Source organism: Haematobia irritans, chromosome 4 (assembly GCF_050003625.1).
Source record: "Haematobia irritans isolate KBUSLIRL chromosome 4, ASM5000362v1, whole genome shotgun sequence".
Taxonomy (NCBI): Eukaryota; Metazoa; Arthropoda; class Insecta; order Diptera; family Muscidae; genus Haematobia; species Haematobia irritans.
The window spans coordinates 26,217,506-26,244,283 of record NC_134400.1 but is presented as its reverse complement, the minus strand read 5'-3'; the positions used below and the strand labels follow the sequence as shown (position 1 = coordinate 26,244,283).

Below are 26,778 nucleotides of genomic sequence, written 5' to 3'. Positions count from 1 at the left end.
TGATAAATAAGGGTTTTATGGCCAAGTTTAGAAAAATCGGCCGGTACATATGGGAGATATAGCTAAATCGGGCGGTACATATGGGAGATATAGCTAAATCTGAACCGATTTAGAAGATTTTTTGCACATATAGTTAGTGCTATAGAAGATTATATTTAGCCAACTTTGAGTAAGATCGGTTGATAAATAAAGGTTTTGTGGCCAAATTTGGGAAAATCGGGCGATACATATATATGAGAGCTATATCTAAATCTGAACCGATTTGGATGAAATTTTGCAGACTTGAAGGGCGATGGAAAAGATTACCTTTTGCCAAATTTGGTGATGATCCGTTTGAAAAAACGCGCAACGTGGCCCCATTTGTCGAAATCGGGCGATACATATATATGGGAGCTATATCTAAATTTGATCCGATTTCTTCCAAATTCAATAGCGTTCGCCCTTGTGCCCAAAAAACTCCCTGTACCAAATTTCATCAAAATCGGTTAATAATTGCGACCGGAATCCTGTGAACAACAAATACATGGACAGACGGACGGACGGACGGACGGACACCAAGCGCTAGATCGACTCAGGAGGTGATTCTGAGTCGATCGGTATATATTTTATGGGGTCTAAAATCAATATTTCTGGTAGGCACATTTTTTGGCCGATCAAACTTATTATACCCTGTCCACTATGTGGTTTAGGGTATAAAAAACAAAAATAGATGCTTAGTCTATTATACAAATAATGGATTAATTACTATATAACAAGTATATACGGTCGTAAGTTCAGCCAGGACGAAGCTTATTTACCCTCCACCATGGATTGCATAGAAACTTCTTCTAAACACTGCCATCCACAATCGAATTACTTGAATTGCGGTATCTTAAAAACTCCTACCACCGTCTTCTAAATGGTAAGTAAGTCCATACGTATATACTTCAGTTTGACAAAATTTTCTATAGAAATAAAATTTTAACAAATTTTTTTAAAGAAATACAATTTTAATAAACTTTTCTATAGAAATAAAATTTTGACACAATTTTCTATGGAAATAAAATTTTGACAAAAGTTTCTATAGAAATAAAATTTTGGTAGATTATATTTGGCTCGAGTGGCAACCGTGATTATGAACCGATATGGACCAATTTTTGTGTGATTGGAGATCGGCTATATATAACTATAGACCGATATGGACTAATTTTGGTATGGCTGTAAGCGGCCATATACTAACACCACGTTCCAAATTTGAACCGGATCGGATGAATTTTGCTCCTCCAAGAGGCTCCGGACTTCAAATCTGGGGATCGGTTTATATGGTGGCTATATATAATTATAGACCGATATGGACCAATTTTTGTATGGTTCTTAGAGACCATATACTAAATTTCAGCAAGATCGGATGAAATTTGCTTCTCTTTGAGGCTCCGCAAGCCAAATCTGGGGATCGATTTATATGGGGGCTATATATAATTATGAATCGATGTGGACAAATATTCATGGATGTTAGAGACCATATACTAACACCACGTTCCACATTTCAACAGGATTGGATGAATTTTGCTCCTCCAAGAGGCTCCGGAGGTCAAATCTGGGTATCGGTGTATATGGGGGCTATATATAATTATGGACCGATGTGGACCAATTTTTGTATGGTTGTTAGATACCATATACCAAAACCATGTACCAAATTTCAGCCAGATCGGATGAAATATGCTTTTCTTAGAGGCTCAGCAAGCCAAATCTGAGGGCCCGTTTATATGGGGGCTATACGTAAAAGTGGACCGATATGGCCCATTTGCAATACGTCCTACATCAATAACAACTACTGGTGCCAATTTTGAAGTCGATAGCTTGTTTCGTTCGGAAGTTAGCGTTATTTCAAAAGAGGGTCGGACGGAGATGCTTAGATCGACTCAGAATTTCACCACGGCCCAGAATATACAGTCTGTCAAGAAAGTCTTTTGACATTGCCAACTATTTCAACTTCTAGAAATAATTGAAATATTAAATATTTTATTAAATTTTTAATTCTGTGTACGTATGTATACTTTCCAAAATACATAATAAATTTTTTTTTTAAAATTTCATTATATTTAATTTTGGAACAAAACATAATTTTTATCCCATTGTCAAAACACTTTCTTGACAAACTGTATATACTTTATGGGGTCTTAGAGCAATATTTCGATGTGTTACAAACGGAATGGCAAAGTTAATATATGGAGGGTATAAAAAGTTGCCTTTTGTAATTGACTTTGTAAACCTATTTAATATTAAAAAAAATTCCATTGAAATATTTGCATACTTTTAGGCGTACATAGTTTTTACCAAACTAAATTGGCAAAAAAAAAAAAACAATTGAATTAAAATAAGAGCAATTTTGTAGGATTTTATTAAACATAAGGTATTGTCCAAGATTGTGAGAAGATTGTCGCAGTATTTATGTATTTCACTTGGTCGGATTTATTTTTGTTTTAGCTTGTGAAAATTATGTTTGATATACAAATTTAACAAAGGTCTAAAATATATCCCCCATATAATAAAAAAGTTAGTAAAGTCTAAAGTCGGGCGGGGCCGACTATATTATACCCTTCACCACTATTTGTGATACCATCTCAATCTTTCATATCACCAACATTTTTGAAACCATCTCAACTCCTTCAAGTTTGTTGGGAGTTATATAAAGGATAAGATTTCCATATACAAATATTCAAATCATAACCGATTTGGAGAAACATTTTTAAATTTCTACAAAATCTCTAGACTTTAAATTTAAATTGGCTAACGCCCCGAAACGAGACACAATTAAGTAAAAATAAAAATGGGAAATATAAAGCTAAAGCCATATTAAGGCACAAAAGTACATTTATATCCGACGATACCCATGTATTGGAGGTATAGGACAATTTGAGGCATTTTTATTTTTGCTCCTTAGCAGTGGTGAGTTCACAAGGATATTGGCTAGATTTCAGCAAGATATGTGGTAAGATATCGGGTTTGTGACAATATTTGGCCACATCGAGCGACGTTTACACAGCCGGAACCTCATCTAAATTTTCTGTGGAAAGTATGGGGACATCTTCGCTGACGTTGGTTCCAATTTTGCTAAAATCAGAAGAATATATGTCGCTTTATCTAAATCTGGATAAAATTCGAAACAGTTAAATAGAATGTTAAATTTTTCTTCTGTGTGAAATAAAACGAATTGCAGTAAAATATGAAATTATCTATCCTATTTACCAAATCAGTCGTATATATATGGGAGCTATGTCCACATCTATACCAATTTGAACTAAATTTGGTACACAAAGCTAAAATTTTAATTCTACTTTCATGGAAAAATTTCAAGTAAATCGAAATAAAAATTTGGTCTCCGGTTGTTATATGAATCTAAATCGGACGAAACACGTATATAGGAGCTATATCTAAATCTGGACCGATTTCAACCCATCCATTGTACTCTTCGTGGCAAATTTGAAGGAAATAAAGGCAAAATTCTGGCCTCCAGGGCCAATTAAATCCATATAGGGCGAAGGATATATATTGGAGCTATATCTAAATCTGAACTGATTTTAACTAAATTTGGCATGGATAGCTATAATATTAATTTTACTGCATAGCCTCACATAAATCGGAATAAACCTTTGGCCTCTATGGTCATATGAGTCTAAATCGGAAAAAAAGATATATATGGAACCTATATCTAAATCTGAACCGATTTCAACAAAACTTAACATGCAATGCTAGAATGTCAATTCTATTCCTTGTGAAAAATTTCACGTAAATCGATGTTACACTTTGCACTCTGTGGTCATATCTGTTTACATCGGGCGAAAGATATATATGGTAGCTATATCTAAATCTGAACCGATGGCTGATATTTTGCAAGTATTTCGAGACTCATAAAATATTCGAATGTACGGAATTTGAAGAAGATCGGTTGATAAACACGCCAATTATGACCACATGACTGATAAATATATATGGCAGCTATATCTAAATCTGAACCGATTTTTTCCAAATTCAATAGCAATTGTCTTTGTCAAGAAAAAGGACCATTTGCTAAATTCGAAGACGATCGGACTTAAATTGCGACCTGTACTTTGCACACAAAAATACATGAACAGACAGACAGACGGACAGACAGACAGACATACAGATAGACAGACAGACGGACATACACCCAGAGAAGGAATATGATCACCTCAAACATGTTTTAAGAGCAAAATGTTATTTTTGGGTGGTGACCATGTAACATGGTTTTCGCAACCATGTTATTTTCTCGGAAATCATATATCTGATTTCGGCAAGCAGGTTATATTTGACGAGAAAATAATATTTTAGTGACAAACATGTTACATGGTCACCATACAAAAATAACATTTTGCTCTTGAAACATGTTTGAGGTGATCATATTCCTTCTCTGCGTGTAGCTAAATCGACTCAGAATTCAATTCTAAGACGATCGGTATACTAAACGATGGATCTCTGACTTTTCCTTCTTGGCGTTACAAACAAATGCACAAACTCATTATACCCTGTACTACAGTAGTGGTGAAGGGTATACAAATTAAAGTAAACTTTAAACATACTTTTCCAGTATAAATTCCTTCGATAAACTGTCAATAAGTTGTTTTGTTTATGGACATATAAATTCTACTAATACTTGATTTGAAGTAGGCGATTCAAATAATCCCGTGAATAAAAACGACCGCCAAACCGACGAAGAGAATTTTTCGAGTGTCTAAAGTTCCACTTTTTGGATGTATAAATGTTCTGTGAACTGACGTGTTCGATGTTGTATGTAGTATTTTGCTCTTCGACCTCAAGTGAGGCCGCTTCCATCATCTGACATTGATGCCAAAATTGCGTGAATTATATTTCTTTTTGTTTGGATGGTGGTGGAGAGAGTTCGCAAACGATATAAACTTCCTGCTTGTTGCGGTGGTGTATATGTCTAGGCTGTATTTTGTTAATGTTTAGTCGAACGTCATTGCCATCATTCCTTGGATCATTCATATATCGATTCATAGCTTTGCGTATATTATTGGCAATTTCCTTTAACAATTCATGGCTTTTATGTTTGGTTGGAATATGCTATCAGAAATTGACAGGGTGGCACATTACCTTCCACTGGGACTAACACCTAAATGTATGCAGGTTATTTTTTTACCATTTTGATTGTCGTTAAACATCAGGAACACGTTGTAATAGTACCATAGAAATGTAATCTTCTACACATATAAAGCAAATTGAGATATGTATGGTGTGAAAATAAAAAATGATGATAATTGGTCATATTTGTCTAGAAATCTGGAAAAGTTGAGTAATCTATCAAACACAGAAAGAAAGATGTTCGCTGATTTCCACATGGTTGGAAAATCTATCGAAAAGCGTACCAAACAGGAATAGTGAAAAACTGTGGATTAAAACTAAAAATTGTGCATGGGAGCAACGATTTCAGAGTAAAGAGCAAGGAACCTCCGAGTCCGAACGGTGTTTCACATTGCGGTGAAACCACTTAGAGTAGCTTTGAAACACTCAGAAATATCACCAGCATTGCTGAGAGAGGATATTGGTGTCCTGTCGAAACTAGAGTGATTACCAAACCGGGGTTTTTTAAAGTCGATTTTTATCGGTTTTAAAAAACCTGATTTTTTTCAAAACCGTTGGAGGGTGTTTTGAAACAACAAACCGACATAACCGGTTTTCATAAAAACACGTAATTTTGGAAGGAAAATCTAATTTTATGGTCACAAAAAATCAACGAACAAAAAAAATGTTATCATTTATTAAGAGTTGAACACATTTGTTTTAATTGAAATGTACGTTTCACCTACTTGGAAGTATTTTCATTGCAGTTTATTAAAATACTCAGAAGTATTTTCCTTAATTTGGCAATTTTACAAAAATTTGAAAACCGGTTCTGTAGAAAATTTTATCAAAATTTTATTTTTATAGAAAATTTTGTCAAAATTTTATTTCCACAGAAAATTTTGTCAACATTTTATTTCTATAGGAAATTATGTCAAAATTTTATTTCCATAGAAAATTTTGTCAAAATTTTATTTCTATAGGAAATGCTGTCAAAATTTTCTTTCTATAGAAAATTTGTCAAAATTTTATTTATATAAAACATTTTGTCTAATTATTTTTCTTTGCAGAAAATTTTCTAAAAATTTTATTTCTGGGGTAAATTTTGTCAAAATTGTATTTCTATAGAAAATTTTGTCAACATTTTATTTCAATAGAAAATTTTGTCAAAATTTTATTTCTATAGAACATTTTGTCTAATTATTTTTCTTTGTAGAAAAATTTCTAAAAATTTTATTTCTGGAGTAAGTTTTGTCAAAATTTTATTTCTATAGAAAATTATGTCAAAATTTTATTTCTATTGAAAATTTTGTCAAAATTTTATTTCTATGGAAAATGCTGTCAAATATTTCTTTCTCTAGAAAATTTTGTGAAAATTTTATTTCTATAGAAAATTTCGTGAAAATTTTATCAAAATTTTATGACTATAGAAAATTTTGTCAACATTTTATTTCAATAGGGAATTTTGTCAACATTTTATTTCTATAAAAAATTTTGTGAAAATTTTATCAAAATTTTATTTCTATTGAAAATTTTGTCAAAATTTCATTTCTATAGAAAATGTTGTCAACATTTTATTTCTATAGAAAATTTTGTCAACATTTTATTTCTAGAGAAAATGTTGTCAAAATTTTATTTCTATAGAAAATGCTGTCAACATTTTCTTTCTCTAGAAAATTTGTCAAAATTTTATTTCTATATAAAATTTTGTAAAAATTTTATTTCTATAGAAAAATTTGGCAAAATGTTATTTCTATATAAAATTTTGTCAAAATGTTATTTCTACAGAAAATTTTGTCAAAATTTTATTTCTATAGAAAATTTTGTGAAAATTTTATTAAAATTTTATTGCTATAGAAAATTTTGTCAATATTTTATTTTTATAGAACATTTTGTCTAATTATTTTCCTTGTAGAAAATTTCTAAAAATTTTATTTCTGGAGCAAATTTTGTCAAAATTTTATTTCTATAGAAAATAATGCCAACATTTTATTTCTATTGAAAATTTTGTCAAAATTTTATTTTTATGGAAAATGCTATCAAAATTTTCTTTCTCTAGAAAATTTTGTGAAAATTTTATTTCTATAGAAAATTTCGTGAAAATATTATCAAAATTTTATAACTATAGAAAATTTTGTCAACATCTTATTTCTATAGAAAATTTTGTCAAAATTTCATTTCTATAGAAAATTTTGTCAATATTTTATTTCTACACGGATGAAAAAGGCTGTTTTTCATATGTTTGGCTATAAACATTATATGTTTGGAACACAAATTTTTAAACACAATATTTTTGAGTGCAAGCATATAATGTTCATAAACTAGCATAACATGTTTGGGACATATATGTTAATATGTTAGAACATATTATGTTTGGGACATAAAATGTTTGTAAATATAATATGCTTGGATGCAAACATATATTAATTTAGAAATAGCCTATAAACATATATGTGTTTAGTAGCTTGGAGCGCTATTTAACAGGGAGCGATATTGAATTAAGTTGGTGGTTGTTGCTTGTTATTACAAAATTAACATTTTATTTTTCCTTGGGCAATTGATCAGCTACTTCTTTGATCCTTACAAACTGTGTGGTCCGCTGTTCGAATCCCAGTCCGGCAAAAGGTAAAATTAAAATAAAAAAAATCATACAATTGAATAATTTCTTCTACAATGTTTGTATTACAGAATAAGGTGCTAAGAACTAAAAAATCTCGTGGAAGTGAGAAAGGTGTGGGGGAATATACAATTGGGCAGAAACAAAATTTTGAGCATTCAGGTCGAAAACCAATGTTGTTAGCACCTATATTACCTGTTTATTTTCATAATTCATTATGATTGTAAATATATAAATAAATAAATAAAATTTTGAGCACAATATTGTTTGGGAGTTTTTTTTAAGCATATAATATTTTTGGGTGCAAAATGCTTCCAAACATATTATATGTTCACATAATAACATATTGTTTTTTGGAAGACAACATTATTGAATTTGGATGCAAAAATACAAAATGTTTGGAACTTAGACTACCCAAACATATATTGTTTAGACCAATATGCATTCAAACATATTATATATTGGAAGAGATCAAACATATAAATGTTTGGGCACTACCCAAAAATGTATATGCTTGAAGCAAAATATGTTTGGGAGTATATGTTACAGAAGCGATTTTTTGTGAGCGTGTAGAGAAAATTTAGGCAAAACTTTATTTCTATAGAAAATTTTGTCACAATTTTATTTCTATAGAAAAATTTGGCAAAATGTTAGTTCTATAGAACATTTTGTCAAAAAATTATTTTTACAGAAAATTTTGTCAAAATTTTATTTCTATAGAAAATTTTGTAAAAATTGTATTTCTATAGAAACTTTTGTAAAAATTTTATTTCTATACAAAATTTTGTTCAATTTTTTTTTCTAAAGAAAATTTTGTCAAAATTTTATTTCCATAGAAAATTTTGTCAAAACTTGATTTCTATAAAATTTTTTTATCAAAATTTTACTACCATAGAAAATTTTGTCAAAATTGTATTTCTATAAAATTTTATTTGTCAACATTTTATTTCTATTGAAAATTTCATCAACATTTTATGCTTGGCCCATGCTATCTTTTGAAATGCCTACTGCCTCAACAATCACCCGTACCTTTGATTAACGGTATGAGATGAGGGATTCACCATATCTTGATTCAATTTTTGAAGGAGAAGTGTCGAGATGATTTCGAAATATTTTTTGGTTTTTGTTGTTTTTGATTTCAGCTTAAAACCATGCATTGACTAAACTAAAAGTGTAGCTTAATCAACAGAGGAAGAGTATGCATGTCAAATTTATTATTTTTTTTCTTGGTTTTATACAGTGTGGTGGCACTCTGTTTTGGACTAAAGTCCGTTCTGTCCGACATTTGCTTTTATTAAAAATTTGTATTTTTTTCTTCAGTGTATATAAGTATATAGAAAAATTATTTACTTACATGATCCAAATTTCAATGGACACTTTTGTATATCCATGGGAAAATCTTCTAAATTCATAGGACATCCGGCTTTTATAGTTAATCTATAAAAAAAAATAAAATAAAAGAAATGGATAAACGGCATTGTGGCCAGCACAACATTGCCAAATTAACTTCATGAGAAAATGTTTACACAATATTATCAATTAATAGCATTATAAAAGATAATCATAAATTTTTTTTTTCATTCTCTAATACCTTAAGGCATTTAAAGAACTCAACAAATAATGATAATAATGAGAACATTAAATGTCTTCAAGGTATAGGGAACAATTGCCTCCGGTTAGCCGGATGACTTAAATCAATGCAAACAATTACTAGAGCATACTTTCGTCTGTGAGAGAGAGGTAGCGATGTAGTAGTGATTGGTAGGCCATATATCTCACCTGCTGGAATACAATACCCTACCATCCTGATGGATGCGCACAAATTTATTCGGTGTAGTTATTGTATGCAAATAGCTCTGTTTGCCATTGTAGAAATAGGTATCGGGTTTCCAGATACGCGCCAACATTGAGACACTTAAAGCCAAGGTGTCTTGGGCTCCCTTAAATGCCAGACGTTTGTCAACCCATGATTGGCGAAAATAACAATCCATGGAATAGGTCTAAATATTGACGCATGAATATAATTTATGAGGATACTTAATTAGTAAAAATGTTCTATTATTCTATTCCAACGGGGAGGGGGTTTTATTAAGTGTTGGCTGTGGCATTTGCTATAGAATAATAAATTACCATATCCACTTCAGAAATTGGACCCATACTACGAACCATAATATCGACTTCAACTGTGGCAGGTGGACCTGTAAATGGATATTAATATTTTTAGTTGTATCCTTGGAGAAATCAGAATGTTTTAAAATAAGAAGTGATTAGATAGCATTCGTGTTATTTAAAAAAATAATACTTTGTCTTGAAAAAATTATTTCATATTTATTTTGTCAAAATCTTATTTCGATAGAAAATGTTGTCAAAATTGTATTTCTATAGAAAATGTTGTCAACATTTTATTTCTGTAGAGAATTTTGTCAATTTTTGTTTCTTTTTGTTTTGTTATTGTTGGTTTGTACTTCAATCATATTTGTTGTTTTGATCTCAGCTTAAAAACTATTGCGTTGACTAAACTACAAGAGTAGCTTAACCAACGTTTCTCAAATTTATTTGGGCAAAGTCCTATAGACTGCAAGATGACTGGAATTACCACATTCTCCATCAGCATCCTCTACTTGCAGCAAAGAGAAAATTTTGTCAAAATTTTATTTCTATAGAAAATTTTGTCAAAAGTTTATTTCTATACAAAATTTTGTTAAAATTGTATTTCTATAGAAAATTTTGTCCAAAATTTATTTCTATAGAAAATTTTGTCAAAATTTTATTTCTTTAGAAAATTTTGTCAAAATTTTATTTCTATAGAAAATTTTGTCAAAATTTTATTTCTATAGAAAAGTTTGTCAAAATTTTATTTCTATAGAAAATTTTGTCATAATTTAGTTCTATAGAAATTTTTTTTTATGTTTGTTTCGAATTTATTTCGGCATAAGCCGTCTATCATGCAAAACCTTGTTCCGGATGGTTCAATGCCTGAATTTATTCTGATAATTGGTTGATAGTTTTGCTACAAGTAGAGGATGCTGATGAGGAATGTGGTAATTCCGAAACTTGCAGTCTATAGGGCTTTGCCCAAATACATTTTGACAAACATTCTTTTTCTCTGTTGGTTAAGCTGCACTTGTAGTTTAGTCAATATATGGTTTTAAGCTGAAAGAAAAAAACAACAACAGCAACAAAATTCCATTTCTATAGAAAAATTTGTCCAAAATTTATTTTTATAGAAATTTTTTTCCAAAATTTATATCTATAGAAAATTTTGTCAAAATTGTATTTTTATAGAAAATTTTATTTCTATAGAAAAATTTGTTGAAATTTTATTTCTATCGAAAATTTTGTCCAAAATTTATTTCTATAGAAAATTTTGTCAAAATGTTATTTCTATAGAAATTTTGTAAAAATTTTATTTCTATAGAAAATTTTGTCAAAATTTTATTTCTATAGAAAATTTTGTCATAATTTAGTTCTATAGAAAATTTTGTCCAAAATTTATTTTTATAGAAATTTTTTTCCAAAATTTATTTCTATAGAAAATTTTGTCAAAATTGTATTTTTATAGAAAATTTTATTTCTATAGAAAAATTTGTTAAAATTTTATTTCTATCGAAAATTTTGTCAAATTAAATTTTGTCCCATAAAAAATTTTGTCAAAATTTTATTTCTATAGAAAATTTTGTCAAAATGTTATTTCTATAGAAAATTTTGTCAAAATGTTATTTCTATAGAAAATTTTGTCAAAATTTTATTTCTATAGAAAATTTTGTAAAAATTTTATTTCTATAGAAAATTTTGTCATAATTTAGTTCTATAGAAAATTTTGTCCAAAATGTATTTTTTCCAAAATTTATTTCTATAGAAAATTTTGTCAAAATTGTATTTTTATAGAAAATTTTATTTCTATAGAAAAATTTGTGAAAATTTTATTTCTATCGAAAATTTTGTCAAAATTTTATTCCCATAAAAAAATTTTGTCAAAATTTTATTTCTATAGAAAATTTTGTAAAAATTTTATTTCTATACAAAGTTTTGTTAACATTTTATTTATGTAGAAAATTTTGTCAAAATTGTATTTCTATAGAAAATTTTGTCCAAAATAAAAATTTTATAAAAAATTTTTTCCAAAATTTATTTTTATAGACAATTTTGTCAAAATTTTATTTTTATAGAAAATTTTATTTCTATAGACAATTTTGTTAAAATTTTATTTCTATAGAAAATTTTGTAAAAATTGTATTTCTACAGAAAATTTTGTAAAAAAAAAATTTTTTTCTATAGAACATATTTTCACAATTTTGTTTCTACAGAAAATTTTGTTTAAATGTTATTTCTTTACAAGATTTTGAAAAAATGTTATTTCTATAGCAAATTTTGTTAACTTTTATTCCTTTTGAAAATTTTTCAAAAATTTTTTTCGTATAGAAAATTTTGTCAAAATTTATTTCTATAGAAAACTTGGTTAAACGTTTATTTTTAGAGAAAATTTTGTCAAAATTTTATTTCTATAGAAAATTTTGTCAAAATTTTATTTCTATAGAAAATTTTGTCAACATTTTATTTCTATAGAGAATTTTGTCAAAATTTTATTTCTATAAAAATTTTTGTCAAAATTTTATTTCTATAGAAAATTTTCTCAAAATTGTATTTCTTCTATTGCTTTATTCACCTTTTTCATTGGAAACAATTTTGTGCTATTTTGTTGTGCACAATTGACAAAGTCTGGAGGGTAAAAGAAAAATATTTCATGGGCCTAGATATTTACATCCCTATTTTTAATTTCTTTGGGGTTTTTTCATCTATCAAGTGAACAGTTTATAATGAGTTTGCAACATTGCCATAAGTGCAAGTGAACAAGTTATTCATTTCATTTCGAGGGGGATAGTAAAAGATAGGCGAGAAAAAAATCAAATAATTCTCAACTGCTGCTTAATATGTAAATGTAAAAGTTAAATTATGCCGATATGGTGAGATAATAGGGTGGAACCAACTTTTGTTACATTACAAAGAATATTTAATTACACTAAAATAGCAGTTCTTAATACCACGTAAACATACTGTGTATTATCGGAAGCAATTGTAATTACATTTTGGACGCTATTGTTGTGTACGACCTTAGAGTTTCCTTACGCATTTCGTATTGCATCAAACACAACCCCCACCTTTGTAATAACTCTCTCTTTAAACATGATCACAGCCAACTCACCCTAGGGTCCCCTTAAGTGAATATGCATAAATGTGTAAGTGTTCTCTTTGTGTGAATATGTTAATATCCGCATCCTGGGCTTAAGCGGAAATGGTAAACACAACGCGCAGAAAAATGAAAATCACACTAATACGAGCACCATTGCCATCATCGGTATAGACTAAATCACCCACACCATTCCATACACACACGCACACTAATTGGTGGGAAAAGGAAACCAAGTGCATTATAAGACTGTGTTAATGTCCTAATGAAATGAAGTGTTTAACACATAAACACACGCACACACACACAACCGCATGTAATCATATGCAAGTAACTTAAGAACTCGGTATAACGAAAAACCTTCTCTTCCACCATCAGTGAATAAATCAAATTGTTTGGAACTGATAAATGAGAGCTTGTTTGTTAAAGATTTTTTTCTAAAAACCTTCTCATTTTTTGTTTGAAGCTGGCTTGTAAATTTAAAAGAAACCCCAGGAGGCAAGTCTATCATTATGAGTTGGGGGAAATAAAAAAATTCATAGGAGCAAATTTAATATACATTTTTGATTACATTTTAAAATAAATTGGGATGGGAGAATTTCTAACTTTGTGAAAAATAGTTGCTTGAATTTTAAATATTTTGGTCTACATATCTATTTACAGATTACGATTTCACATTATGGTTTTTGTTGGAGGATGTGGAAATGACCTTTTATTTCCTCCAAACCACATTTAAAAGAAGCAAAGTAAAATTATGTATTTCCACTACAACAAGTATATACGGCCGTAAGTTCGGCCAGGCCGAATCTTATGTACCCTCCACCATGGATTGCGTAGAAACTTCTTCGAAAGACTGTCATCCATAATCGAATTAATTGGGTTGTGGTATCTTAAAACTTCTTAAAATCGTTTTCTAAATTGTGAGTTAGTCCATACGTGGTATATATTAGACAAAAAAGGTATGTATAGGTAAGTCTACAAATAATTACGAATCGATATGGACTTCTGCGCGGTACGTAGAGAGCCAGAATTGAAATATGTAGCCCCCCCATTATAAATACAATTATGAACTTGATATGGACCCATTTTTGTGTGATTGGGGATCGATTTATCTGAGGGCTATATATAACTATAGACCGATATGGACCTAGTTAGGCATGGTTGTTAACGACCATATACTAGCAGAATGTACCAAATTTCAACCAGATCGGATGAAATTTACTCCTCCAAGTGGCTCCAAAACCAAATTTCGGGATCGGTTTATATGGGGGCTATATATGACTATGGACTGATATGGACCACTTTTAGCATGGTTGTTAAATATCATATATTACCACCACGTACCAAATTTTAACCAGATCGGATGAATTTTGCTTCTCCAAAAGACACCGGAGGTCAAATCTGGGGATCGGTTTATATGGGGCTTTATATAATTATGGACCGATTTCGACCAATTTTTGCATGGGTGGTTGAGGCCATATATTAACATCACGTACCAAATTTCAACCGAATCAGATGAACTTTGGTCTTCCAAGAGGCTCCGGAGGTCAAATCTGGTGATCGATTTATATGGGGGCTATATATAATTATGGACCGATATGGACCATTTTTTGCATGGTCATTAGAGACCATATACTAACACCATGTACCAAATTTCAGGCGGATCGGATGAAATTTGCTTCTCTTAGAGGCTCCGCAAGCCAAATCGGGGGATCAGTTTATATGGGGGCTATGCGTAAAAGTGGACCGATATGACCCATTTGCAATACCATCCGACCTACATCAATAGCAACTACCCAGCAAAAAAAATTGGAAGTTGTTCCACAAACATTTCTTATAAAGTCCAGCCCAGAATCCCCCATCGAGTTTTTTCAACTTCCGATGCAGTCCTTTTGGACAAGTCCACAAACATTTCTTTTAAAGCGCATCGTGGGATCCCCCAATATTTTTCTTCCACTTCTGATGCAGTCCTTTTGGACAAGTGCACAAACATTTCTTCTAAAGCGCATCTTGGGATCTCCCAATAATTTTTTTCTACTTCCGATGCAGTCCTTGTGGACAAGTATTAGAAAGAACGCAATCAGGCTATTTTAAGTGCAAATTTTGTACAATTAAATTTTACAAAAAAATAGAAAACCAATAAAAAAACTAAAAAATAGAAATTAATAAAAAAAGTAAAAAAAATAATAAAAAATAAAATAAATTTCATCCCCGCTGGGATTTGAACCTGTGCCGTTTGACTTTTTCGCTTCCATGGTAGTTCTTGTGAGAAGGTTTTGCAAATTAAGATAATTTTTAATTTTTTGTTGATTTTTAATGGAAAAAATATATTTATACGAAAATATATGCCGAAAATAAAAAGTAAAAACGATGCATGACATAAAAAAAATAATTCTTTAGAAAAATATTTGATAAAAAACAAGTATATACGGCCGTAAGTTCGGCCAGGCCGAATCTTATGTACCCTCCACCATGGATTGCGTAGAAACTTCTACGAAAGACTGTCATCCACAAATTTCAACACATGGTTGTTAAATATCATATACTACCACCACGTACCAAATTTCAACCAGATCGGATGAATTTTGCTCCTCCAAAAGGCACCGGAGGTCAAATCTGGGGATCGGTTTATATGGAACCTATATATTATTAATGACTGAGAGGAACCAATACCTGCATGGTTGTTGGATACCCTATACTAACATTACGTACCAAATTTCAACCGAATGGGAAGAATTTTGCTCTTCCAAGGTGCTCCGGAGGTCAACTCTGGGGATCGGTTTATATGGGGCCTATATAATTATGGACCGATATCGACCAATTTTTGCATGAGTGTTTGAGGCCATATACTAACACCATGTACCACATTTCAGCCGGATCGGATGAAATTTGCTTCTCTTAGATGCTCCACAAGCCAAGTCGGGGGATCGGTTTATATGGGGGCTATATATAATTATGGACCGATATGGACCAATTTTTGCATGGTTGTTAGAGACCATATACTTACGCCATGTACCAAATTTCAGCCGGATCGGATGAAAATTGTTGCTCTTAGAGGGTCTGCAAGCCAAATCGGGGGATCGGTTTATATGGGGCTATATATAATTATGGACCGATATGGACCAATTTGTGCATGTTTGTTAGAGACCATATACTAACGCCATGTACCAAATTTCAGCCGCATCGGATGAAAATTGTTGCTCTTAGAGGGTCTGCAAGTCAAATCGGGGGATCGGTTTATATGGGGGCTATATATAATTATGGACCGATATGGACCAATTTTTGCATGGTTGTTAGAGACCATATACCATGTACTAAATTTCAGCCGGATCGAATGAAATTTGCTTCTCTTAGAGGCCTCGCAAGCCAAATTTGGGGGTCCGTTTATATGGGGGCTATATATAATTATGGACCGATATGGACCAATTTGTGCATGTTTGTTAGAGACCATATACTAACGCCATGTACCAAATTTCAGCCGCATCGGATGAAAAATGTTGCTCTTAGAGGGTCTGCAAGTCAAATCGGGGGATCGGTTTATATGGGGGCTATATATAATTATGGACCGATATGGACCAATTTTTGCATGGTTGTTAGAGACCATATACTAACACCATGTACCAAATTTCAGCCGGATCGGATGAAATTTGCTTCTCTTAGAGGCCTCGCAAGCCAAATTTGGGGGTCCGTTTATATGGGGGCTATACGTAAAAGTGGACCGATTTGCCCATTTGCAATACCATCCGACCTACATCAATAACAACTACTTGTGCCAAGTTTCAAGTCGATAGCTTGTCTCTTTCGGAAGTTAGCGTGATTTCAACAGACGGACGGACGGACATGCTCAGATCGACTCAGAATTTCACCACGACCCAGAATATATATACTTTATGGGGTCTTAGATCAATATTTCGATGTGTTACAAACGGAATGACAAAGTTAATATACCCCCCATCCTATGGTGGAGGGTATAAAAATTGCCGCTGGTGAGATTTGAACCTGCGTTTCTTATTTTTTCGTTCATATTAATAAAGAACATCTCGAGAAGCAATTAGAATGTTATTCCTTGGTGTCGTATTACGATCATATCACAAACATTTGAATTGACCTTTCGACGCTTTATGTTCAATGGCGTTTGTGGCTGAGTGTGCTAAGGCGTTCTGTTATGGTGCCAGCAAACCCAGGTTCAACCCCTGGTCGGAGCGAAAAAGTTTTTCAAACTGTATAAATTAGATAATAGGAAAATAATTGTGTAATAAAACATATGGATAAAAAACAAGTAAGGAAAGTCTAAAGTCGGGCGGGGTCGACTATATTATACCCTGCACCACTTTGTAGATCTAAATTTTCGATACCATATCACATCCTATAAATAAAGGTTTGTCCCAAATACATACATTTAAATATCACTCGACTTGGACAGAATTTGATAGACTTTTACAAAACAAATTTTAGTAAAAAACCAGTAAGGAAAGTCTAAAGTCGGGCGGGGCCGACTATATTATACCCTGCACCACTTTGTAGATCTAAATTTTCGATACCATATCACATCCGTCAAATGTGTTTGGGGCTATATATAAAGGTTTGTCCCAAATACATACATTTAAATATCACTCGATCTGGACAGAATTTGATAGACTTCTACTAATCTATAGACTCAAAATTTAAGCCGGCTAATGGACTAGGGTGGAACACAATGTTAGTAAAAAAATATGGGAAACGTTTAAATCTGAAGCAGTTTTAAGGAAACTTCGAAAAATTTTATTTATGATTTATCGCTCTATATATATGTATTAGAAGTTTAGGAAAATTAGAGTCATTTTTACGATTTTACAAGGAAAATGTTGGTATTTTGACCATTTTTGTCGATATCAAAAAAACATATATATGGGAGCTATATCTAAATCTGAACCGATTTCAACCAAATTTGGCACGCATAGCTACAATGCTCATTCTACTCCCTGTGCAAAATTTCAATTAAATCGGAGTAAAAGATTGGCCTCTGTGGTCATATGAGTGTAAATCGTACGAAAGCTATATATGGGAGCTATATCTAAATCTGAACCGATTTTCACCAAATTTGACACGCATAGCTATAATGCTAATTCTACTCCCTGTGCAAAATTTCAACTAAATCGGAGCAAAAAATTGGCCTCTGTGGACAAAGGAGTGTAAATCGGGCGAAAGCTATATATGGGAGCTATATCTAAATCTGAACCGATTTGGATGATATTTTGCAAGTTTTTCGAGACTCATAAAATATTGGGATGTACGGAATTTGAGGAAGATCGGTTGATATACACGCCAATTATGACCAGATCGGTGAAAAATATATATATGGCAGCTATATCTAAATCTGAACCGATTTTTTCCAAAATCAATAGAGATCGTCTTTGAGCCGAAACAGGACCCTATACCAAATTTTAGGACAATCGGACTAAAACTGCGAGCTGTACTTTGCACACAAAAATACATCAACAGACAGACAGACGGATATCGCTAAATCGACAGAATTTAATTCTCAGTCGATCCGTATACTAAAAGGTTGGCGTTACATACAAATGCACAAACTTCTTAACCCTGTACCACAGTAGTGGTGAAGGGTATAATTATAAATTTATAAATTATATAACCATTCGATATAGCGTCGAAATTTCATAAACCAAAGTGTAATGGTCTTAACTGCAATCATAAAAGCGACCACACTGTTTGAGAAACTTTCTTCTACAAAATTTAAATAAATATTTTGCGAACAAATATCATAAAATTATTTTTGATAGATTTAATAGCGAAAAGGGAAAATATTCCAACGAGATACAGAAATAAATTGTATTCGTGAATTATGTAGCTTTTTTTCTAACTACCCAAATTCCTTTGGCATACTTACCTCCAAAATCCGGCCGTATGCTATTGTCATAACCACGTAAAAGATTATCCAGTAATTCGGAAATGTTGGCATGATTATTACGCTGTGTTAAACGCATATGGGAGCCAGCTTCGGCTGTTAATTTTGTGGTCGTGAGGCCATACCACATCAAGGCATAGTAAAATGTAAGCCATGTGGACTTTAGGCCAAAAATAAAGCTAAACGTTTTGCTCGTACTAACCCTAGAGTTAAGGGCTTTGTGACCATCGCAAATGTTGAGGAAGTGAAATCGGGGAAACCAAGGTTTATAAGTTGCCAACTGTTTGAAACTTATCAGCGGCAATATCAACTGTATTATCCTCATCAACATCAGCACTAGTAGAGGAAGTAAAGCCATAAGCATCATGGCCAATACAATGTGGTACAACATGTGCTAATATGCCTATGGTTGATGTTATAAGGACTACGGCAGGAGCAGCAGCAACAGCAGCAGTAGTAGTAGCAGAAGTTGTCGTTGATTGTTTCCGGTTTATTTTTTATTAGTTTATGGATAAAGGTTTCTTTTGTTTTTTCTCCTTGGTGTTCTGTTATAGAATTTTTTTCCTATGGAGGAGTATGCTGAATCAAGGCATTAGCATTGTTGTGTTTTGGTCCAGGATCTGTTGTTGACAAGTTTGCATTTGTTTTTCTCTGCTTGTATCTCAAAAGAGATTGAATTTTGGGTTTGGTGAATAAAATTTATTTGCACTTTGCCTTCTTAAGAGCCTGTTATAGTATTTATCGTTTTCTGTTTTCCCACTAGCTTCAGGATTTCATTTTAAGTGACCACTGAAATAACAGAACAAAAAAAATCTCTCTTATTTAGGATTAATGCAGTTCCTTTGAAATAGCCATACAGTTTTTTGTTTTGTATGACTTCTTTTATTTAGATCGAAAGATTAGCACAGTGAATTCAAATAAAAAACAAAAGAGCATATAAAGAACATAGCTAATTAAATGAAAATTAACATAAGATGTAAAGTGAAATAAAGGACAAAGATTACGATTTGTAAAAAAGTGGAATGCAAGGGAGAGATTTCTATTTTGAATATAATTTGGGAACTTCCTATAGTTTCATGGTAGAATTGTTCATTATCTGTGGTATTACAGTGAATTTGATAGTCTACTATGAGTGAGACTGAATTGACGGGCTGACACTAAAGTCTAACCCGGCCTAACCTCCAGTTGGTCGATGATAATGGTGCCACCACTGTGGTATCACACGCAGAGAAGATATTGCTTGAAAAACGGTTGCAGTAATGAATATTCGGCACATAGAACGAAATATAAGTTGTCTCAATATTTTTCCGGTATTTTTTAATATTTTTTGTCCCCTACTACTATTTGGAGAAAATTCCAATAAATTTTCTTGTGTGTTGCAAGATAAATAGTTGTGGTAACCAAATGGCTCTTCTTTGAAAAATATGACCTGACATCGGTAGACAAGGCCGTATTCAGGGGGGGATGAGGGGGATCAACCCCCCCCCCCCCCCCGAAATGAATGAATATTTTTATATAAATAAATATATATTTTTAGCTGCATAGAAAAATCTTATCGAAGATGTTCAAGAAAAGCTGGAGGTTTTATTTTGAAAAACGCTTACCTATAAAACTTGCACAAATCATAGAATACTAGTTGAAAAGCCCATCAAACGACGGTCGAAAAAAACAAATTGCTTTTGTTCTCGCACCACAAATTTCATTTTTGGAAAATGTCTTTCTGCTTTTTATTTGTGTTTGTTGTTCTTTTTGTGAACATGACTCGCTTTGTTTGGCCATACACGCAAAAAAATAATTCTTTCCTCCCAAACGAAATTTTAGACAAACAAAGTTTGTTTCTCAATTGCTTTTCGTTGAAAGGAAATGTATTTGGAAGAAAAGTATTTTTTTTGTGATAAACGTTTATTCTTTTCCAGGATGTAAAAACAATTTCATAAAGACTAACTCAAAAAAATTTTTTTCTGGCTAATTGCATTTTCCCTCACATCTTTCCCACTTCCACGAAGTTTTTTAGTTCTTAGCACCTTTTTCTGTAACACAAACAATGTAGAAGAAATTATACGATTTTATAAATTTTTAATTTTTTTACCTTTCGCCTGGACAGAGAATCGAACCGCGGACCATGCAATTTGTAAGCCAACACACTATCCACTGAGCCATGTAGCCGTTATTGTCATCAATAGACAATTACCCATATAACTAAGTTATATTTATATAGCATAGCTTGCGGCGCCCACGAGCCGATTAAACAAAGTTTATTTAACAGAAAAATACATTTAGTTGGGCACCGTGGGGCAGTGGTTGCTACGTCTGACTTGCATGCCAAGGGTCGTGGGTTCGATCCCTGCTTCGACCAAAGTTTTTTTTTTTTACATATATTCCAGATATGATCGGAAGATTCCGAAAAAATTTTCGACATTACATTCTACTATATTAAATTTTTACTATGAACTGTAAAATGTGTCTTATTAAAGACCTAAATTTAGAAAAGAACAGTGTTTGATATAAACGAAATGGACTGTGTTGTTGGTTCAAAAATAATTTTTTTTTACTGAAAAAATAAAAATTTTGTAACAAACGAATTTTTTTGGTGATAAAAGAGTATACTTTTCGAAGCAATTCAAAAAACTCTAACAAAAGAAAAACGTTTTCGGTACACGTTTTCCAAACGTTTTTTTCTTTGCGTGTAGCAACAACAACGAAACAGCCAAACACACATGTGTAAATGAAATGGCGCAAAACCTGCGAAAAAACCTGCCTAATTTAGCGATGGAAGCACTTGGAGAGTGCAATAAAGAGATATTTCCAAACGTGCATATTCTTTTAAAAATTTTGGTCACTTTTCCAGTTACTCAGGGATGGAAAATACAATTTTTAAGAAAGTACAAAAAAGGTATTTTTTGAGCGGAAAGGTACTTTTTACTAAATTTCAACAAAAATTTCACTGGAAAATTATTGTCAAGAGACTAAATTTTAAAGAAAATAAAATTTTTACAAAATTTTCTATATAAATAAAATTTTGCAAAAATTTTCTATAGAAATAAAATTTTGCAAAAAAAATCTGTAGAAAAAAAATGTTGCAAAATTTTTTCTATAGAAATAAAATTTTGCAAAAATTTCCTATAGAAATAAAATTTGTACAAAATTTTCAATTGAAATAAATTTTTGACAAAATTTTCTATAAAAATAAAATTTTGCAAAAATTCTATATAGAAATAAAATGTTGACAACATTTTCTACCGAAATAAAAAATCGATAATATAGAATCACATTCTTTTTTCGACTAAAACATTCTTGAAGTTCAATAAAATCCGGTTTTTGACTATGTCTTTTACAAAATCGAGATTTTCTTCCCACATGAACATGTTTGTTTTGCCATATTTCTAAAAGACTATTAGCAAATAAGGTTGATAAAGACTTTCCCAAAATATTAAAATATTTTGTCAAAGCTATTGTACCATAAATCTGATATCGACTCAAAAATGTCTACACAAAAGGTACTAAATCATTCGCGGGGGTACTACGGTACTGACCGGGGTGAAAAAGTATTGAAAAAGTACTATAGTACTGCATTTTCCATTCCTGCAGTTACTACGTACTCATCCGAACTTTCATTTTCAACAATGAAGAGATTAAAGACGTATCTTAGAAATTCGACTAGCGAGATTAGACTCAATGGATTGGCATTAATGTCGGTTCATCGCCGAATAAATGTGCCGACTGAAGAAGTAATTGATTTATTTGCTGCCCAAAAAGCCCGTCGGCTCAATTTAATATTATAAAAAAATATTGTATACATACCTATGCATAAATAAAATTTTCTACACATGAGATTATATGAATATTTTTTTTTTTAAATTGAAGCATACTCTCTAGATCTCTCTTTCTAAACACATATATGTTTATAGGCTATTTCCAAATTTCCAAATGTTTGCATCTAAGCATATTATTTTTACAAACATTTTATGTCCCAAACATAATATGTACTAACATATTAACATATATGTCCCAAACATATTATGCTAGTTTATGAACATTATATGCTTGCACTTAAAAATATTGTGTTAAAAAATTTGAGTTCCAAACATATAATTTTTACACCCAAATATATGAAAAACAGTCTTTTTCGTCCGTGTAGGTTCTTGAGTGAAAAATTAAAGATTTTCGTTCAGAGATTTCAATTCCTTGGACCGACTATGCCGTCTAAAATCATGTTTTGGTCATCCGTATTTTGTTCTAAATGTATTTAAATAAAATTATAACCTATAATGTGCAATTTAATTAAATACATAACAGATTGGCTGATAACATAGATGGTGTCGCTAGTATTAAATGCATATTATTTTTATATAAAGGGTGATACGATCAAAATTTGGTCAAGGGAAAACGCGTGTGAATCGGTGAAATCGTTTATTTAAAAAAATCAAATTAAATTTCCTTTTCAAGTTCAATTAGTATAAAATTCAGGAAAAATATTCAGTTAGGCTTTCGCTTTTCCAAATCCGAATTGCCGGGCCTCACGCTTGACACCTGCCATCAGATTTTGTACAGCCACCTTGTCCACCTTCTTCGCCGCAGAAAGCCAGTTTGTCTTGAACTGCTGCTCGTCCTTAGAAGTTTTTTTGGTCTTCTTTAGGTTCCGCTTGACAATAGCCCAGTATTTTTCAAAGCGCGATCCGCCCAGGGCGGAGCTCTGGCGTGTTGGGAGGGTTCTTGTCCTTGGGAACCACCTGCACGTTGTTGGCGGCGTACCACTCCATGGCCTTTTTACCGTAATGGCAAGATGCCAAATCCGGCCAAAACAGTACGGAACAACCGTGTTTCTTCAGGAAAGGCAGCAGACGTTTATTCAAACACTCTTTCACGTAAATTTCTTGGTTGACAGTCCCGGAAGCTATGAAAATGCTGCTTTCAAGCCACAGGTACAGATGGCTTGCCAAACCAGATATTTCTTTGCGAACTTTGACAGTTTTATGTGCTTGAAAATATCTGCTACCTTTCCCCTTCCTTTTGCCGTATAAAACTCCTGTCCAGGAAGCTGCTTGTAGTCGGCTTTGACGTAGGTTTTGTCGTCCATTACCACGCACTCAAACTTCGTCAGCATCGTCGTGTACAGCCTCCGGGATCGCGCTTTGGCCGTCGTATTTTAGGGTTTCGCTTGAAACTACCGACAACTCTCTTTGTCGTCTCAGCGGCTTCCGGTTTTCGATTTCCCCCCGATCCAGACTTCCTTGCTGTCGACAAACGTTCCCCAAACACTTTTTTTTAACGATTTTGCCAGCTTTGCGTGCGAGTAGCTCGGATTTTCGCGATGCGCGAGCAAAATTTTGATACGCTGCTCTTCTTGCTTGGACGGCATTTTGACAACTGAAGAGTGAATTCCAAAATCAAAATAAGAGCAACATTCTACACACACACCTTCAAAATGAGGGGTGTTCAGGTTTTTTAAATACAAAATTGAAAGAAATACGTCAAATTTATATTGACCAAATTTTGACCGTATCACCCTTTAGTACCAACCTTCAAATGATTCGTGTCAAAATTTGGCGTCTGGAAGTCAATTAGTTTGTGAGATAGAGAGTCTTTTGTGAAGCAACTTTTGTTATTGTGAAAAAATGGAAAAAAGGAATTTCGTGATTTGATAAAATACTGTTTTCTGAAGGGAAAACATACGGTGGAAGCAAAAACTTGGCTTGATAATGAGTTTCCGGACTCTGTCCCAGGGAAATCAACAATAATTGATTGGTATGCACAATTCAAGCGTGGTGAAATGAGGACGGTGAACGCAGGGGACGCCCGAAAGAGGTGGTTACCGACGAAAACATCAAAAAAATCCACAAAATGATTTTGAATGACCGTAAAATGAAGTTGATCGAGATAGCAGAGGCCTTAAAGATATCAAAGGAACGTGTTGGTCATATCATTCATCAATATTTGGATATGCGGAAGCTCTGTACAAAATGGGGGCCGCGCGAGCTCACATTTGACCAAAAACAACAACGTGTTGATGATTCTGAGCGGTGTTTGCAGCTGTTAACTCGTAATACACCCGAGTTTTTCCGTCGATATGTGTCAATGGATGAAACATGGCTCCATCACTACACTCCTGAGTCCAATCGACAGTCGGCTGAGTGGACAGCGACCGGTGAACTGTCTCCGAAGCGTGGAAGCACTCAAAATTCCGCTGGCAAAGTAATGGCCTCTGTTTTTTGGGATGCGCTTGGAATAATTTTTATCGATTATCTTGAGAAGGGAAAACCCATCAACAGTGACTATTATATGGCGTTATTGGAGCGTTTGAAGGTCGAAATCGCGGCAAAACGGCCCCATTTGAAGAAGAAAAAAGTGTTGTTCCACCAAGACAACGCACCGTGCCACAAGCCATTGAGAACGATGGCAAAAATTCATGAATTGGGCTTCAAATTGCTTCCCCACCCACCGTATTCTCCAGATCTGGCCCCCAGCGACTTTTTCTTGTTCTCAGATCTCAAAAGGATGCTCGCAGGGAAAAAATTTGGCTGCAATGAAGAGGTGATCGCCGAAACAGGCCTATTTTAAGGTAAAACCGAAGGAGTACTACACAGAAAAAAATTTCACGAAAATTTTTCCAATTAAAATCTTAATTGAGTTTTAAAAAATATTCAATTAAAAATTTAATTGATTCAACAAATTTTTTAATTGAAATAAAAATCAATCACACAAATTAATAGTATCAATTAAATATTTAATTGGATCAATTAATTTTTTAATTGACTGTCAATTAATTTTTTAATTGATACTATCAATTCTGTGATTGAAGACATTTCAATTAAAAAATTAATTGGATCAATTAATTTCGTGATTGAATCAGAAAAAATTTTTTTTGTGTGTACCAAAATGGTATCAAAAAATTGGAAGGTCGTTATAATCGTTGTATCGCTCTTGAAGGGAACTATGTTGAATAATAAAAACGATTTTTGACAAAAAAAATGTGTTTTTCTTTGTTAGACCGGGGACTTATCAGCCAACCTGTTATATCTATTTTTCAATTTGATTGGGGATATTAATATTGTTGGGTGGTGCAATCGAATAATGAAGGCACCCATAACCTATTTCGTCGGCTGACACAACCAACTCCACAAGTGGGGTAAGTTGCATCACCCATCTTTCGATTGACTGCAACTGCCAAAATGAGATTGACAATAAATTCGATTATCTCAACCAATCTGTATTCTCTGTGCACTATGGACTGAATAGTCTACACTCCAAAGATTTTGACCTTCCCTTAAGGATTTTGGTATTGATTCCGGGCCAAAGATGCGGGTTCTTTAAAATAAGGAAATTTTTTGCAACCTATCTGCCTTTAAATCTAGGATCTATAAAATTAAAATTAGGATACATATCTCATTTATCGACTTTTCATTCTATTTTTCTGGTATATTAATAAAGCTATACACGTACTAACAAATGCCAGTTTAAAAATCCAAATTATGACGGATACTTCGAAGTAAACAAATATTTTCTTAATTAAAAAAAAACTTTGAACCAAAGATGCTAAATCCTCAAAATAAGTCTTAGCCTATATTTGAAGCGTTTTTATCTTAGATCTAAAGATTCAATACTTCAGTTAATTTAAGGACTATTTCTTTAAATCAAAAATGTCTTTCTTTACTTTAAGGAAAATTTGCCTTAGTTTAAAGACATGCAACTTTAACGAAGGGGTGAAAATTTTCGAAATGTGTGTTCTAAATTGAATGAAAAATATTTTTGAAGCAAAGATTTATTTAAATTTCATTATTTTAAAGAAATTTTCCCTTTATAGTGCGCATCCCAAAATTGAGGTTGCGTAATCTTTAATATCACGTAAATATTTTCTCAGTGTATCTAACGACTTTTGTGCCACTAATATTCCACACTTTTTACATTTTTGTGGCCTCATTTTGCTATTTTGTGACACTTTTTAATTAATTTCTTCTGTTTTGTGCAGTCGCTTTCGTTAATTTTGAT

The 26,778-nt window shown here is 32.3% G+C and overlaps 1 protein-coding gene across 1 annotated transcript in view; it reads right to left on the bottom strand.

Moving 5' to 3' along the window:
- Grd (gamma-aminobutyric acid type A receptor subunit Grd) overlaps window positions 1–19,569 on the bottom strand; it is a 38,576-nt gene extending 19,007 nt beyond the window's left edge. The window contains exons 1-4 of the mRNA XM_075307557.1: window positions 18,775–19,569; window positions 9,830–9,897; window positions 9,479–9,699; window positions 9,054–9,136 (exon numbers count right to left, since the gene is read on the bottom strand). Of these exons, the coding sequence (XP_075163672.1) occupies window positions 9,054–9,136; window positions 9,479–9,699; window positions 9,830–9,897; window positions 18,775–19,183 (781 nt within the window). The 5' untranslated portion in view covers window positions 19,184–19,569. The remainder of the gene's footprint in view (window positions 1–9,053; window positions 9,137–9,478; window positions 9,700–9,829; window positions 9,898–18,774) is intronic.
- Window positions 19,570–26,778: the final 7,209 nt, after the last annotated feature.